Source organism: Pogona vitticeps, chromosome 2 (assembly GCF_051106095.1).
Source record: "Pogona vitticeps strain Pit_001003342236 chromosome 2, PviZW2.1, whole genome shotgun sequence".
NCBI lineage: Eukaryota > Metazoa > Chordata > Lepidosauria > Squamata > Agamidae > Pogona > Pogona vitticeps.
The window spans coordinates 94,676,300-94,693,238 of NC_135784.1; the positions used below are offsets into that span (position 1 = coordinate 94,676,300).

General features: G+C 42.9%; 1 protein-coding gene across 2 annotated transcripts; it reads left to right on the forward strand.

Moving 5' to 3' along the window:
• The first annotated feature begins 485 nt into the window (after positions 1-485).
• RPS14 (ribosomal protein S14) lies at positions 486-7,169 on the forward strand. Of its 2 annotated transcripts, none has more exons than XM_020806800.3 (5): positions 486-640; positions 3,832-3,982; positions 4,724-4,885; positions 6,044-6,120; positions 7,056-7,169. In XM_020806800.3, exons 2-5 carry the CDS (start codon positions 3,834-3,836, stop codon positions 7,121-7,123), a joined length of 456 nt encoding a protein of 151 aa, XP_020662459.1. In that variant the 5' UTR covers positions 486-640; positions 3,832-3,833; the 3' UTR covers positions 7,124-7,169. The 2 variants fall into 2 exon arrangements, with proteins under 2 accessions (XP_020662459.1, XP_078241765.1); XM_078385639.1 differs by lacking the exon at positions 486-640 and adding an exon at positions 1,113-1,444.
• The last annotated feature ends 9,770 nt before the right edge of the window (positions 7,170-16,939 follow it).

The following is a 16,939-nucleotide window of genomic DNA, read 5'->3' on the forward strand; positions in this document are numbered from 1 at the left end:
GATTTAAATCGGCCCCACTGTCTGGAAACGCGCTGTTCGTAACGGCAGACAGATTGAAACTGTCACCATTTTCTGACACTGAACTATGGGGCTAAGGTTTGGAGGGCACTTTCCCTCTTATTCGCCCAGTCCTTCCAAATAAATAAATAAACAAATAAATAAAGCAGTCGCCCAACGGTCCTCCCCCATGTCAACTTTGAGCGAGGAAGCCATTTTTGTGCCGGGCATCGAGACACTTTCCCTCGCCTCCGGCCTTCCATCTGTCCGGGGGGGGGGGGAGACTTGGAGACTTCCTGGGCGGCGTCCACCATCTTTAGTGCGGGTTTTCCGGTCGGTCTCTGTCTCTCTCACACACACACACACACCGTTTTGGGGCAGTTCCCATTCCTCGTTTTGTTTCGTTTTCCCGGACTCTTTTGATTCCCCCCCACTCGTGTCCACACCGGCTTGTCGGTCTCGGGCCACGCTTGGAATGTTCCAAACCAGGCGAACGACGCGAGCCTAACCGGACTTCCTGATACCGAGGGGGTGCCCGGCTTCATCCGCCGCTATTGCTTCCGGGTGAGAGGAGGCGACCTCTGCCCGCGTGACGCCGGCCTTTTCCTTTCCGCTGCTGGTTGGCGCCTGCAACGACGGTCGAGTAAGTGGCGGGGGGGGAGACCGACTATCCAGCGCCATCCTTGCCCGCCAGGCTCCCCCTCGCTCCCTCTGCTCTTTCGGCGGGCTCCTGGGTGCCGGCCGGGGAGGCTTCAGCCTCTGGGCGGGGAGTAGAGGGGGGTCGCCTCACGGGGAGAAGAAGGTCTCTCTCCCGGAGGGGGCCTTGGGAGTCGGCCTGGCTGGCCGAGCCGTGCAGGGCTTTCCGGGCGAGCTCTTCTTCTGGGGGGGGGGGCGGCGGAGAGGCCTCGCCTGCCAAGTGTGGGGCTTTCCACGTGGTGGAATTTATTATGCTTTTAAGTCGTTCGCGCCGCGTATGGTCACGGTCGCCCTCCGTGGGCTCAGGGGCCGGTGGGGGAGTGGAGGGGGAGAAAGGTTGAGCCGAAGCGGGGGCGCCCACATTTGGGGGCCGGTTTTTCTTCTCTAGTGCGTTAGCTGCTCCCTTTGCTCGTGGAGGAGACGAGCACTCCAGAAGCCGAGATTAATTCGGTGTTATTTCTTGACTTCTGTTTGGTGGGTCAGAAGGCCTGGATTCCATCTTCATTCATACAACTGGGTTTAATGCTTCCCCCTTCCCTTTTGGGAGATAATGCGGTACAATATTTAGTTCAGGTTGCCCTTGGCCCTGAAAATCAACCACATATGAGAGTTGGTTAATGCTGCCTTTCTAGTGCTGCAGTCCTGTCTTGGGCTGTTGAGTTCCTGTAAAAAGGCAGTCCGGTGGAAGAGACTTGTAACTGTGCAGGATTGTGGTCTTCATCTCTACACTTACATTTATCTCTCTTGAGTTGTAGGTATTTACATTTGGAAAAACATTGTTCTATAAAGGTTAAAGCATACTCAAGATTTTTTTTAAAAAATTGGAAAGTCTTGTACCTGTTAGCAGGATTTTAAAAAAAGTACTGTACATTGTACTCTTAAAAAACCAGATGGGAAAATTCAAGCCAGTTGTGGGTCTCTAATGGCTGAAAGACTCAAATGTAATCTTAGTGTCTGGATGTAAGAATTCATATCTCCTAGTACAATGGTTTCCAACTTTGGGTAACCAGGGTTTTCATGGACTGCAGTTCCTAGAAGTTTTCCAACAGCAGCTGTGCAGAATACCTGATTGGGAACCAACTTGCTAATAGAAAATAAGCATGCCTCTGAAACCATCAGGGCAGGAACTGATGCCAAATTGCTGTTTCGCATAAAATGCCATTCACACATGTGTTGGCCAGAGTCCTGTTTTGGCCTGCATTTGGGCAGTGATGTCACTGGCAGTGTGCATTTTCAGTTATTAAACAGCGACCTTCCATCCCAAGGTTGGCATGCACAGTGACACTGGTTAACATGGAAAGTCAGATAAGCCATGGGACAGAAGCAGGAATTCTTCAGTTACCAAAAGTGTCCCCCTCTCAGTGATATATCATCCTTTTAGAAATATAATTCATGGAACTGGATTTTGGCTAATTTGTGTAGAAGTGCTGGCATGGCATGGACACCATCCCTGCGTCATTCTTCCATGTGCTTAGTAACTAACTGGTGGGGACAGTACAGTATTGAGACTTCATTGTGAATGGTATGTCATAAATATTTCTAATTATAGTTAGTAGCAGGAAACAGTTTTGATGGGTAGGATGCTTCTGGTAGCATTCTCAGACCAAGTGTGGCCTACAGATTATAAGGAGTACTGGACTTTTATTTGTACAGTTATGAGTGTAGCAATGTGTACTACCTAAGTACAGTAGCATTCTTTTTTTCATGAACTTGTATTACCAATATAAGATCCCAAGACTTACGATAACTCTCTAAGTCTTCTGGGTAGTTGTTGTAGGTTTTTCGGGCTATTTAGTTGTGTTCCTAAGGTTTTTCTTCCTAACATTTCACCAGTCTCTGTGGCTGGCGTCTTCAGAGGACAGAAGTTAGAAACTCTGAAGATGCCAGCCACAGAGACTGGTGAAACTTTAGGAGGGAAAACCTTCAGAACACAACCAAACAGCCCGAAAAACCTACAACAACCATAGGATCCCGGCCGTGAAAGCCTTTGAGAATATATCTCAAGAATAAGCAGTATGGAAGCAACACATTTGCTTGGATGCTATATATTACATAGTTGCATAGTAGTAGTTTTCTAAGAGAGTAAAAACAGTCTTCTGTATCCTACATTTCATGAAGTTAGATCCTGAAATATTTAGAATATCAATGCAAGTTAGTGTGATCCGAGTTTGATTGTTGGCTGGTTCTATGAGTCTGTTTCTGCTTAATATTAAATAGTTCAGTATCTTACATTATTTTATTCATGACTGAGATAAACAAAACTATAGGGTATAGTAATGTCAGGGAATGTTTTCCTGAAATATATCAGACTGTCTTACATAGGTGACAAGAAGGAGAAAGAAGAGCAGACATTTGCAATGAATACAGTGGAATCTTCAGAATCAGGACAGCTGAAGAGAGTTCTGTTGTATGTGCAGATATCTTTTTGGTAGTTGTCATAGCTAAGTAGTTGGTGTCAAACACCTTGAAAACCTCCATCGCTAGTGACTGGCTTTTTCAGGAAAGCCTATACAGTACTGTATTTTGTTTGCAAGAGGAGCAAGGAAGTCATTGCATGGACTATTAAATTTTTTTTCTTAGACATGTTCCCTCCTTTATGCAGATACAAGTGGGTCTCAAGAAGGAAGTATAAACAATCCATCCAAAAGTTGATAGTCTTTTTTTTTCTGCAGGGAAAAAATCTGGTTTGCTTCAGAGGTGACACAATTGATGAGAATATGTTGCAAATTAAAAGGGTGGGGGACGGTCGGTAGCTATCGATGCTTTCACTGATTGTCAGACAAGGAAGTCATCCCCAGTGCAGAATACATTATTTTTGTCTGCTGTTTTATTTAGTGGCTCTGAACCAACCCGTGTGCCTTCTTTTTAAGTGGCCTGCTTGAGTGATTTGCTCAGCGTGCATCTTAATATAAGGCTGCATGGGCAAACTGCACAGTTCCCAGGGTGTCCCCAGAAGAAAGGAGTAGCAATCCACTTCTGAGTATTCTCTACCTGGAAAATCCTAGGAAGTGCCATAAGTGGAAATGAACTTGATAACATGTAATTATTCTTAGTATTATTGTTAACAGATCTGATCCAAAGGAAAATACTTTGCAGCCCTCTGTCTGCATAACATCTTGTGCTTTTTTTTTTGCACAGAAATGGCACCTCGTAAGGGTAAAGAAAAGAAGGAAGAACAGGTTATCAGTTTGGGTCCCCAAGTGGCTGAAGGAGAGAATGTGTTTGGAGTCTGCCACATCTTTGCTTCCTTCAATGACACTTTTGTCCATGTAACTGACCTGTCTGGCAAGTAAGTAGCACATGTTTGAGTCTTGTCTTGCTTATTAATGATCTTTCTAAGCACGGATGGGCATGGTGTGCTCAAAGTGAACATACATAGATGTCCGCATGCATTTCTATGCCTGCTTAATCCAGGATTCATTTACAGTTTTGGGCTAATAAAACTATACATTGAATGGATATCATTATTCAGAAAGCATGGACATCAACATTTTTGTAGGTAATGGCAGTCCTCCAGTAAGCACTGAGGTAGTTTTCTTTTTGAAAAGGAAGCTTAGGCCATTAAGCCTTCCAGGTAGGCCTTTCTCCAGGTGAGCCACTTTAGGTGCCTGTAGGAGCGGCTCTGTCAGGTGTAACACCCACAATGGGAGAGTACTTGGAATTGAAGTCCAAAAAATAAGAATGGCTCACCCCTATCAACCACCTGGCCTGTCACAACGTATGATTGATACTTAGCATTTGGTCTGATGGACCACGTTTTTCTGTTCAGCTTCACAAGGTCTGGTACAATTTTACATCTCAATACTCTTGAACATTTTTGTTAGCATTGTACTGTAGTTGCAGCAGTGTGTGACATTTCCCTGACACTGCAAACAGAGCATGGATTGATCATGGGACCAAGAATAGAAGACTCTCCTTGATTAGAATCATGAGGTTATCCCAATATATTGTAGTGGCACGAGAATGCATGGGACAGCTAAAATGATACTTGCCATGGTTTTCTCCACTAATGTATTGGTTCCTTTTTCAGGGAAACGATCTGCCGAGTAACTGGTGGCATGAAAGTGAAGGCTGACAGGGATGAGTCTTCTCCTTATGCAGCTATGCTGGCTGCCCAGGATGTAGCCCAGAGATGTAAGGAACTGGGCATAACAGCCCTTCACATCAAGCTGAGGGCTACAGGTGGAAACAGGTGTGTATGTATGTGATGATTTTCTCTCTCTCGGAACTTAATTATTCTATTTATTTTTAGTTACATTTTATCCTGCCTAACTAATAGTGAAAATACTTGAAATGGTGAATGTTCTGTGGTGGTGTTCTGTTAACAGCTTTGCAGAATCTGGTTCTCCAGATTTATTGACTATTGCTCCCATTACTCGCATTGGCTGTAGGGGCTGTTGCAGTTCAATGCATCTGAAGTGTTTGAGAAAGGGCTGCTGTAACGGAATGCTTTTGTGAATGCACGGGTAAAGAGAATGTCCCTGTTTGTTGCCATTGTATGCAGAAAAGATAATGTTGGTGAATGTTTGGTTGCCTTTTCTTCTAACTTGATAAGCTGTACTATTACGATGGGCCAAGATGTGATGAAAGGTATTGCCCGTACTGTATGGTAGTGGCGTTGAACAGAATTGCTACTCTTATGTGCACAAAAGCTTTGATGCCAAAGGTAGTAAAATGGAAGCTCTTCTGGACCAGTCTGTACAAGAGAAAATGAGGAAAGAAGAGGTCTCAGGAATTCACAGGGATGGTGCCTAGTATATGAAAGGGATGGTTTACTTTGGGTAGTAAGTATCCTTCTCAAGAAAAATTAGTGTAGCTACTTAAATAATGGAAACTGGTTTTTGAGATGATAGGTAGAACTCTAGTGGTGTTCATATAAGCTTGTGTAATCTGCCAGAGCAAATTACAGTTAGTTAATGAGATTCCAGGGTGCATTTAGTGTGGAGTTGGGTGCATACCAGGCATGTAGCTAAGGCACACCTCCTCATCTCATCAGATAGCTTCAGCAAACTATGCAGACTTTACACAAATACCAGTTGGATTTTGGCCAATAAGGGCAGCTTAACCCTCAGTTGAATGAAAAGTTTACAGGCAATTAGTACACAGTTTCCCTTCCCTTAACTTCAACATCAGCAAGGAGGAGTCTGTGACACCGTGCAAATCTTTAGGAAAAAAACTTACCAAACCAGACCAAAGGTCCATATTGTCCATCTCGTGACAACTTGGGTTCGTTAGCTAGCTTGAAAGTAGGCTGTTCTCCCATTCCACCCCACTCAAGTCCCTGGTTTGATTTATTGTAGATACTCTTGTGCTATGAACAAGCACAGACCAGTTGTTGTTTTCTTTGCAGAACGAAGACTCCTGGACCTGGTGCGCAGTCAGCCCTCAGAGCTTTGGCTCGATCTGGCATGAAGATTGGGCGCATTGGTGAGTTGTCTTAAGAGACAGCCAGGTTTTGCTTTTGAAAGGGCTCTCGAGGAGAGATGCCTTTGAAGAAGGCATCTTCAGCTATGTTCTGTATTTTTTGTTTTGTCAAACTAGTTCCTTTAGGGCAGTGGTTCTTAACCTTTGTTACTCGGATGTTTTTGAACTGCAATTCCCAGAAACCCCAGCCAGCATAGTTGGCGGTGAAGGCTTCTGGGCGTTGCAGTCCAAAACTCCTGAGTAACCCAAGGTTAAGAACCAGTGCTTTAGGGTACCTCCAGAATGCCTTACAAGACTCCTCTTACAGGTTGTGTGTAACATAGCTGTATGTATAAGGATGTGGTGTATAAGACAGGCTGGGGAACTTTTGGCTCTCCAGGTTTTCAGCTCCCATAATGCTTTCCCTCCCATTGGCCACACTGGCTAGGACCTCTCCCATAATACCTTACCCAATGGCCCATGTTGAATTCTGAACATCCAGATGGCAAAAAAATGCTCACTTCTGGAATAAGACTTAGAAATGCTGGAATATTACAAATTAGATGAGGAGGCAACCCAACATCTCAGCTAGTTAAAAGCTTTGGGCAAAACATAAGAACAACAGTAAGCTTCACTTTTATAATACTTTTGATGTTGACAAATTTCATTGCATTGCAAATTGTTCAAGCGTTTCATAGGAACCGTGTCTTCTATTACTCTGATGTGGGGGCGAAAGTCTAAGCTTCTGCAGACTTGTCTGAACTTGCACTTTCACATCCTGAATTTTAGACGCTGTAAATGTGAAGGATATATTAGCAATCTGTCTCATGGACAAGCTGTATTGAAGTGTTGGGCGGGGGAAGGTTGTATAAAGAAGAACACTTGTAGATTATTTAGAAGTCTCCAAAATGAAAGACTCTGGAAACCTTTTTCTGAATGCTTATTTTCTCTCTCCACAGAGGATGTCACCCCCATTCCATCAGACAGCACCCGCAGAAAGGGTGGTCGACGTGGTCGTCGTCTCTAAACCATGGCTGTTATCTTACAACATTAAAGCTTTCCAATAAACTGTCCTTGTTGTTTCTTTTATATAATTTGAGTCATTGTTAGGCTCCTGTAAAGTGTATCTTTGTGTTGCTATGGGGCTTTTCACTAATAATTGCTTCCTCGAAAAGCAGTCTCTCTGTGGACTGTTTTTCTCTTTGTTAATAGCTCTCCTGAGCATTTTTGTTGTATCCCTTTTCTTTGGGATGTATTTATATGAGATTATTCTCTGCTACTTGGCAAAAGATAAGAATATATTCTTGCAAACAGGATAGTATATTTTTGTTGTTGTTTAGTCGTGTCTGACTCTTTGTGACCCCATGGACCACAGCACGCCAGGCCCACTTGTCTTCCACTACCTCCTGGAGTTGCGTCAAATTCATATTGGTAGCTTCAATGACACTGTCCATCCATCTCATCCTCTGTCGTCGCCTTCTCTTCTTGCCTTCACATTTTCCTAACATCAGGGTCTTTTCCAGGGAGTCTTCTCTTCTCAGGAGATGGCCAAAGTATTGGAGCCTCAGCTTCAGGATCTGTCCTTCCAGTGATGAAGTTACCAGAAAGTAGAGACTAAAAATCTCTATGTTCCTTGTATTGGTTGGACTCTTATTTCTTGGCAACTATATTCCACGAAGTGTTGTTCTTCAGAATATTGCAGGCTGACATAAGCAGTTCTGACATTGTCATCTTGGTGTTATGAGCAGAACACAAATTATGTGCCACTCAGCAGTCTTTCAGGGGAGTCCCTTCTCCAAATAATGTCAGTGAGAGAACGACTGAAAAAACAAAGTTGGCTTTAATTAATTAAAATATTTGTATGCTGCTAAAGGATTCAAGGTGGCTTACCATATTGAAAGAAACTAGGTTTATAACCACATAATTGTTCAGATATTTTAAAAAGGACTTTAGGAAGACATATTAAAACCCAAACTTTGTTCTTTGCCTATGTAATGAGCCTATATCAATGTGGAGGATGTATTCGCGAAGGCTTTCACGGCCGGGATCTAATGGTTGTGGGTTTTTCGGGCTTCTTGGCTGTGTTCTGAAAGTGGTTCTTCCTAACGTTTCGCCAGTCTCTGTGGCCGGCATCTTCCGAGGACAGCAAACTGCTCAGGTTGCTGTCCTCTGAAGATGCCGGCCACAGAGACTGGCGAAACGTTAGGAAGAACCACTTTCAGAACACGGCCAAGAAGCCTGAAAAACCCACAACAACCAATGTGGAGGATATTTGAGGGATCTATGAGGAGTGAAACGTTTCATACTAACAAAAAAGAAGCCCAGTTGCCATGACTCAACTTCCAGATAACACCACCTGGATGATGGAGAATCTTCACATATATATTAAAACCAATAATAATGATACTAAAATAAGTAAAACACAGAATAAAATGCACTCTTTAAAAAAACCATTTGGATAGCCAGTCAGTAAGGGAAAGCTTGCCTTGAGAGAAAGATCCATCTGTTTGTAGGAAGGACAGCAAAGATGGGGCCAGCATAGCCTCCTATGAGAGGGTGTTTCAGAATCTGGGAGCAGTGAAAGAGAAGGGTCTCTTCTGTGTCCCCACCAAATGTGCTTGTGAAGGTAAGCTCATACCTGAGTGTGTGTTGGTACCCTGCCCTTAAAGTAATGTTATACAGTAATTTGTGTAATGCTGCATACTGCATGCTGGGTCCCTTGTGAATGAAGGGTGGTATGCATTTTTTAAATGAATAAATAAAACCAGTTAGCAAAATTTTGAATCTTGTACTAGAGGGGTTCCCACACAAAGTAATGGTCTCTCCTAGTTTGTCCTTGTAAATGGAACCTATTGGTTCATTTTATACTGGTTCTAGAGCTATCAACTACAGATGGTACTTTTCAGGATAACTAAAAGAGCCACTTAAGACATAGCATACATTCTTGAGGAACAGAGCTCACTTCTACAGGTACCTGGTTGCATGTTGGAAGTGAAGCCAGAGTAAGTCTAAGTGGGGGAAAGTATTGACAGTAATTATTACATTAGTAGTCCTGGCATTAGAAATCAATCTCTAGATTGAGAGTGAAGACCAAAGTCCAGCTGAAATGCATACGGGACTTCCTCTTCGCCGATGATGCAGCCATAGTTGCCCACTCTGTTGAAGACCTCCAACAACTCATGAATCGCTTTAGCAAGGCCTGCAAAGACTTTGGACTTCAGCCTGAAGAAAGCACAAGTCATGGGCCAGGGCGTGGACTCACCTCCCTCTATTACCATCTCCACACAAGAATTGGAGGTTGTTCATGACTTTGTGTACCTTGGCTCAACCATCTCTGACTCTCTCCCTAGATGTCGAGCTGGATAAACATATTGGCAAAGCAGCTACCACGTTCTCTAGACTCCCAAAGACAGTATGGTTTAATAAGAAGCTGACGGCATATATCAAGATCCAGGTCTATAGACCCTGTGTCCTGAGCACACTCCTGTACTGCAGTGAATCCTGGACCCTTTGTGCACGGCAGGAGAGGAAGCAGCACACGTTCCATATGTGTTGCCTCCAACGCATTTTTGGTATCACCCGGCAGGACAAAGTTCCAAATAGACTAGTCCTAGATCGAGATGGAATTTTCAGCATGTATACATTAGTGAAACAAACGTCTATATTGGCTTGGGCATGTTTGAGAATGGCTGATGGTCGGATTCCAAAGGATCTCCTGTACAGAGAATTAGTGCAGGAAAATCACCCCAGAGGGAGACCACAGCTGTGATACAAGGATATCTGCAAGCGGGATCTGAAGGCCTTAGGAATGGACCTCAACAGAACCCCTGACATCTGAGCGTTCAACCTGGAGGCAGGCGGTGCATCAGGGCATCTCCCAATTTGAAGAGACCCTCGTCCAGCAGGCTGAGGCAAAGAGGCAGTCCCAAAACCAGCAAAATCAGGGAGTTGGACAGGGGACATATTGGATTTATCTTCAGTGTGGAAGGATTTGTCACTCTCGAATTGGCTTTCTCAGCTGTTCCACGTCCTCTACTCGGAGCACGTTACCATAGTCTCTCGAGACTGAATGATGCCTAATCAATAATCAATTCTGGCCTTTCACAAAAGAGAAAAACTTTCCAATAAGCCAATTGACACATATCACAAGCATCTGTTCTCTGATACAAACCTACACTTGTACTTTTAAAGATGTTTAATGTTGCCAGAATGCTTGAAGGATAGCCATAGATTTGGATTTACTGAGATTGGGGGAGAGGGCTTGGTTTTAATTAGACTGTTTATTTAGTTTTATGTCATTGTCTGCAACAAAATGATAACCATGTTTATGTAAGACATAACATCTTGGGATCAGTGCATAGCATTGCAACTGTCTTTTGATTTAAAACAAGAGAGAATAACTTAGTTGCTGAAGCATGTACTCATGGAGCTGTCCCACATGGCTAGTTTATAAGTCACTGGAATGTCCATTCATCTGTATAAGGACTTAATCATGTTTCACTTGCTAACTCAGGTTGAGCTTGCTAATATGGAGGATTTATTGACCACTTTCTTAATTTTCTGAAAGATCCACAAGATGGTCTCTCTCATTATATATATCGGAAATACATTCACATCTACATCAAAATTGGTATTGATTTTTTGTTTAATGCAGTGGTGCTAAAATCTGATTGACTAGAACCACAGGCAAATTGAAGTTTTAATCTGAGACCTGGAAATTGGCCAGGTGGAAGACCATCACACAAGCATGTCCCATACCTAGTTGCCACTTCCTAACTTCTGAATATGATTTTTGGACAGTTCACAATAGAAATCCTGTTAAAATACCCATATCCTGAGCCATAAAAAGACATCACGTTTAAAAATAAAATAAAGAGACTCCAAAGATACTTCAGGTCACTTGAGTCATTTGGACACGGGTAAAATATATGGATTGTTCCATGAATTGGAGTATCTGGCTGCAGAGCCAGGTATCAGGAATTCAGTCCTCCATTATTCCTCCAGACAGAAAAGGCAGGCTGTATAACCTTGAACAAAGCTGTAAAATTCAGAATGCCTCCAGGAGAAGGGAATGGTAAATCACTTGTCTGTACTCTGTGCCTAGAAACCCTTGGCAAGAGCCACCATCATTTGGACTTGATGGAACATGACTCAGTTGCCAGGACCTCAGTTCCTATATTTTAGACTGCTTGAATTTTCTGAGTTGATTTCAAAGACAGATACTGTAAGTTACTGCTGCGCGTGTTGTACCTACATGCATCTAATCATGGATATGGGTATCAGGAATCAGGCTATGTGTCCAAGTAGTATATTTCCCTTTATACAAAACCCTCAAGTCATATGACTTGTCTCACGTTTCACAGCTCTCATCCTGGATAAGTGAGATGCAAGTTGCTCTGCTGGCAGTTTTTGAGAAACAAATCTGATCTCCCTCAAGGAGACAAAAAGTATTGGGGGGGGGGAATGCTTCTCAGGTGTGTGGTGAGAGAGCGTAAAGAAAAACATCATTTTACTCGGCGTGCGTTGCCTAAAAGGATAGCACTATTGCAGTTCTTGCAATTCAGTGTCACTCCGCCTATAAGTTTGAGTTTGTTGACCACAGTACTTGGCAAAAGTTAAAACTCTGGGACATGTCACCACCTCATCTCTTACCATTTACTGAAACCTGGAAATGAGACCTGACATCTTTGTAGGCCTTGATATTTCACTAATATGTGTGAGACATCTTGAGAACAGTTGCTAATAAAATAGTTTTATTTTTCTGCTTTATGGAAATGGTTCCTTTCTCGCTTCTTTTGCAGCATTGGAAGGAAGGCCATAAAAACAATCTCCTTATTTTGTTTGCTGTGTTTTTGTCTTTCCAGTATCTTTTGTCCAACAGTTGAATATTGGCCAAAACTATGAAAAAGAGACTGTGGATAATTTGGATTGCACTTTTCAGGTTATGGGGGGTTTAATTTAGCGTCGACTCTCCTGCATGGAATGCTAGAAGTGTTTCCTTGAAAAAGAAGGGTTTGCGTTGTGTCATTTTGGTGGCATGAGTCTACTTCAAATTGCTTTTATTATCACTGCATGGGAATGCAACAATGTTATTGTGCAGCAGAGCAAACCACATTCTAAGCAATTCTAAAAATGGGGACAGATGAAACAAAAATTGTAACTTTGAAACTGGACTTTGGATTAGTACCAAATTTGGCACATAGGTAGCAGATTTTCTGTTCTTGCTCTTTGCCAAATTTGGGGAAATCTAGACAAAGGGTTTTCGAGTTATATTTTGTTAAAAGTAAAACATCAGAAAATTGCTTGATATTGTTGCCCAATATGATGCCCGTGTTGCCAGCAGGAAAAGAGATGTCAAGCTTTATGTAGCAAAGGGAATCCCTGGCAGCAGTCAAGATTGTCTACAGCAGTGGTCCCCAACCTTTTCGGGACTGTGGACCAGCTGAGGAAGACAGGGCACCCCCCTGCCCACATGTGGGGGCACGCGGGTGCACAAAGCAGCTGTGGGGGGAGTGTGTGCAGGTGTGTGTGGGAGGTATGTCTTTGTGGCCCGGTCCAGCTCAGGCCACGGATTGGCACCAGGCAGCAGACTGGGGGGTGACGACCTCTGGTCTACAAGATGCTTGTGCTCACTACCAATCACACTGGTTAAAAAACCAGCCCTGATATTTTTGTGTGTGTGATAAGTGGTTAACTGATGAAATGAGTCAGTTTGCAGGATAAGTCACTTTGTGAATGGTAGTGTATGTAATGCTATGTATAGCTTGGCATCCACATTCCTATTGGTAATGTGGGCACAATATTGTGCTTCAATATTGAGCCATTTCCTGGCATTTTGAATCATGCACATAGAACCACAATATCCCATGTTCCTAAAGTGGAAAGGGTTTTTTTTTTTTGGGGGGGGAAGAGAATTTAATAAATAGGATGTTTGAAGAAATTGTATGTAAAATATCATGGGATCTTTACTGTAGCATAGTTCTGCTTTTGTATCTCGGTTTTGAAGGAATATGTCACAGGGAAAAGTGCTCATAGGTGCATCTTCTAGAAGTAATGTTAGCTAGCTTGTTCCTGATATATTTTCAACTTTCAGGATCCTCTTAGGAGTTTTGTTTTGTGACTCATTCTGTGGAAATAAAGGGTTTCTTCCTCATTTTGTTTTCCGTTTTCCAAGTAGCAGCAGTAGATTACAAAATTGCCCTTCTGTTGGGGATAATGGTGGTCCTTTGCCAGCCAATGAGGAATCAGCCGTTTGCTGACATTTGGAGTCACTAAGCAGAAAATCCTTCAAAGAAACCAATACTGTACTTTGAGCATGCAGCAAACTGTGCTGTGGATAGATGGTTCTGCTTGTGTTATAGTCCCTTTCTATCTGCTTATTTTTTTTTTGAATAAACTCTTCTATTCATGTTTTATTTCCATCAGACATAACTGATTGGAGAGCCCTTACCAGCAGAAATGAAAATAATGTCTGTTGAGAATACCTTCTGGAGAAAAGTGCCTCATCATTTGTATTTTGCAATAGCCTTTATTTTAGGATAACTTTGATAGTTTCCTTTGATGTCAGAGCTTTTAAAATATCTCTTATTTGGAGATGTGCTAACTGTACATGTGAGGCAAATTGATTTGCTGTCTTCCACCCTCCTGTAAGGTAGGACAGGCTGGAAAACACTCTCAGTACTGTTTATTCTTATGCTGCTGTCACCTCTCTCTCTCCCCCCCCCTCTTTCCCTCTCCCTCCCTCCCTCCCTCCCTCCCTCCCATACGCACACACACACACATGGGAAAGTGATCAAGACTGTACTGATAGTGGTATAAAATGGAGGACTGCATTTTGTGAGCCTTAAACGGAGGCATCCAGAAACCAATTGGTAGTTCCCAGGACCTTTCCTTCAAAGGTTTAATGTGTGAACAAAATAAGGAAGGAAGGCCAGCTTGTGTGAACTCCTGGAATCCTCCAGGTCCAATGGCAATGAAACTTTACTCACTTTGGATTGAGATTAATAGAGCAGTTTTAGTTAAACCAAAACTTGGAGAGGAATGGTTGTTGTAGAAAGAAGAAGAAATCTGCTAGTTGAAGTCTATGAGAGCTCAGGCAACCTTATCAACCAATGCCTCCTTTCATGCTCCAGGCATGGCCAAATGTGGCAAGTTATCTAGGGAGAGAGAAAGACCAAGGTAATGGAGGAAAGTTTACTATTTTAAGGACCAGGGCAGGGCGAAGAAGGTGTGAATAGCCAGGAGGGGGTCCACAGCAGATCAAAGAAGTGTGAGCGTCTGAAGTCCAGAAGGTGCTAGCTGGGTGCCTCCTACCTCCAGCATTTGGACTGCATTAATCCCGCCATGTCTTGTCTTTCCAAGAGATACGGAGGGCTGCCAGAGGAGAAGGCATTCTCCTTGACTCAAGCAGTCTTCTCTCCAGATGGGTTGGACTGCAATGGCCACCGTCCTTTCTCGCTAGCCCATAGTTCAGGAGCGATAGAAGTTGTAATCCAACAAAAGTCTCCGAGAGCACCAGCTTGCAGGATATTGCCATATGGGGTTTTGGGTGGGTGTTTGAACTGGTTCTCTCTTATGAAATATCTTAATATGTCTTGGCGGCAGCAAAAAAGCTGGAAGGACATGTGTCGCTTCGGGAGGTTTGTGTGGCTACAGCTATTTCAGTTTGGGGTGTTGACAGCAAAGGGATGTCTGTTCATGAAGTGAGGAAACGCTCTTACTTAGTATCTCAAAGTGCCAGGAGTCAAAGTAGGCCATACTTGACTAGACGGATCAATGGCATAACTCAGCACATGTTGTGGTTTTTGAAGTTCACGGATGTATCCGAACTGGCATAGCCATCTCCTATGGCACTGTAGATGGCAGGTATCCATAAGAGACATCGCCATTGTAACAATGCTAGCTTACTCCAGAGTATTGTCCTGCTATTTTAAATACGTCCGATGTTCTTTAAAGTCAGCCATGTGACTTTTTTCCAAAGTTGAATGTTGTGTTTCTATACAAGCCTCACCATACAGCTCTGTCATTATGGCTATGAAACCCAATGATGTGAAAGAGAGGAGGGTCCTGTTACTTATGAAGCAAAAATTATTATTACAAGGAATAATAATAATATTATAATAATAGTCTTGCAGAGCTGGGAGGGACCCTATGGATCACTGAGTCCGGTCCTTGTCAAGGAGGCACAGCTGAGAATCAAACTCCCCACCCAGAGACCTAAATCACTGAGCTATCCAGCCAAAGCAAGCAAGATACGGTGAAAAGGGAAAGAAACCCAGTTCAGGTGGGAATGATTGATTCCCAACCAGTAACAAATTGAGGCAAGCAAGACAGATGGTGTACATGTTTTCATGGGACTTTAGTGGCATGGCTTGGGCTGATTAAGGCATCTCAGGCTTATCTTGTTTTTCACAACAAACTATCAGAGTGCCATGTCTGTGATCTTTTGTATGCTTTCATGATCTCTGAATTCTGCATATGCTGCCTGAGTCAAGGAAGGCACCCAAACCTAATGATCTCCATTCCCTACGCTCCACCTTTAGTCTACTATGATTTTTTTGCTTAAATTTGTTATATTGGCAGTGGCTGCCATATCAACGTGGCCCTGTCAGTGTACCTATGAGTACAGCATCTGCGAGTTAACATTTACTCTCTGTTTCTCCTGAAAAAGTGACAGAGGCAGTTTCGTATTTTGGAACTCAGCATTTCACCCTTATTTGGTTTTTAAAAATGTTTTATTTTAGTATGCAATTGGTAATCATTTTTGACTGCTTGTCTGTTAATAAAGGTTAGACAATGCTCAGTTTTCCTTCCCAACATATTGCTTTTTTGTGTCTTTAACACAGCCCACTACTGTGGGTGGTGACGTCTTGTCAAAATTTAAATGATAAATGGAAACCTTAGTTCCAGTCTAACTTTTACAGTCACTTGTACAAATGTTATTATACACCAGATTCTGGTACATTGTAGGGGTGGGATGTCCCATAAAGATACACAAATATTTTAATGGTTTACCAAATGCAGCCTTATCTGGTCATTTTCTATATCTTCCCTCCACGGATGGCATGATTTTAAACACAGTTAAAACAGATAGATGAACGAACAGATTGTTCTCTCTCTCTCTCTCTCTCTCTCTCTCTCAGCACTGGCAAAAGACTTCATAATACATAGGAGAAAAAAGGGCTCACAACAAGCCATATGTGCTCCAGTATCAGTGCTGGGTCCCTGCAAAGATTATCTGTATAGGAACAGCTTTGCCCAAGAGATGGATCAGGAGCTGAGATATGAGCCTTCTGAGATTTTGCTGCTCTTGAAATCAGCCCAGAGAGATTCACAGAGCTGTCCGCTTGCAATGTAAAAGAGTAATTTAAAGAATAATAAAAAAAATCTCTCTGCAGGAATCATTTCAGAAGCACTCATGCCATAGGATACAACACTGGGTAATAGTTAAGTTCAAAAGCCTGGATCAGAAATGTTGGTGTCATGGAACAAAGCAGTATGAATTCTGCAGTATTTCCTGAATGCCAGCTCCCTGTAACTGTGCACTGAAATCCATTCTGTAACTAGGTTTTTGCAATGTACATGTTAGGAATGAATATACATGTCCTTAAAGCAAAAAGAACAATTTGGTATTCCTTTCCCTCTTATATGAATATACATTCCCACCTACTACCCTGAAAAAACCTGGGACCCTCTCTGTGTGACTGAAGGGCAAGGAAATAGCAAGCTAGCTGCTGAGCTCTTAACGCCAACTATGCGCTGAACTGAAAAAATGAGGAACTCTGCCTGCCAACTGGTGACAGGTTCTTAGTGACCAATGGGATTTTGTTTCAAAGAGCAAACC

What these genes read in the sequence shown, in the direction of transcription:
- RPS14 (XM_020806800.3), top strand. Translation starts at nt 3,834, where the DNA reads ATGGCACCTCGTAAGGGTAAAGAAAAGAAGGAAGAACAGGTTATCAGT. An exon ending in GTAACTGACCTGTCTGGCAA is followed by an intron (nt 3,983 to 4,723) that starts GTAAGTAGCACA and finishes TTCCTTTTTCAG; the next exon opens with GGAAACGATCTGCCGAGTAA. An exon ending in CATGAAGATTGGGCGCATTG is followed by an intron (nt 6,121 to 7,055) that starts GTGAGTTGTCTT and finishes CTCTCTCCACAG; the next exon opens with AGGATGTCACCCCCATTCCA.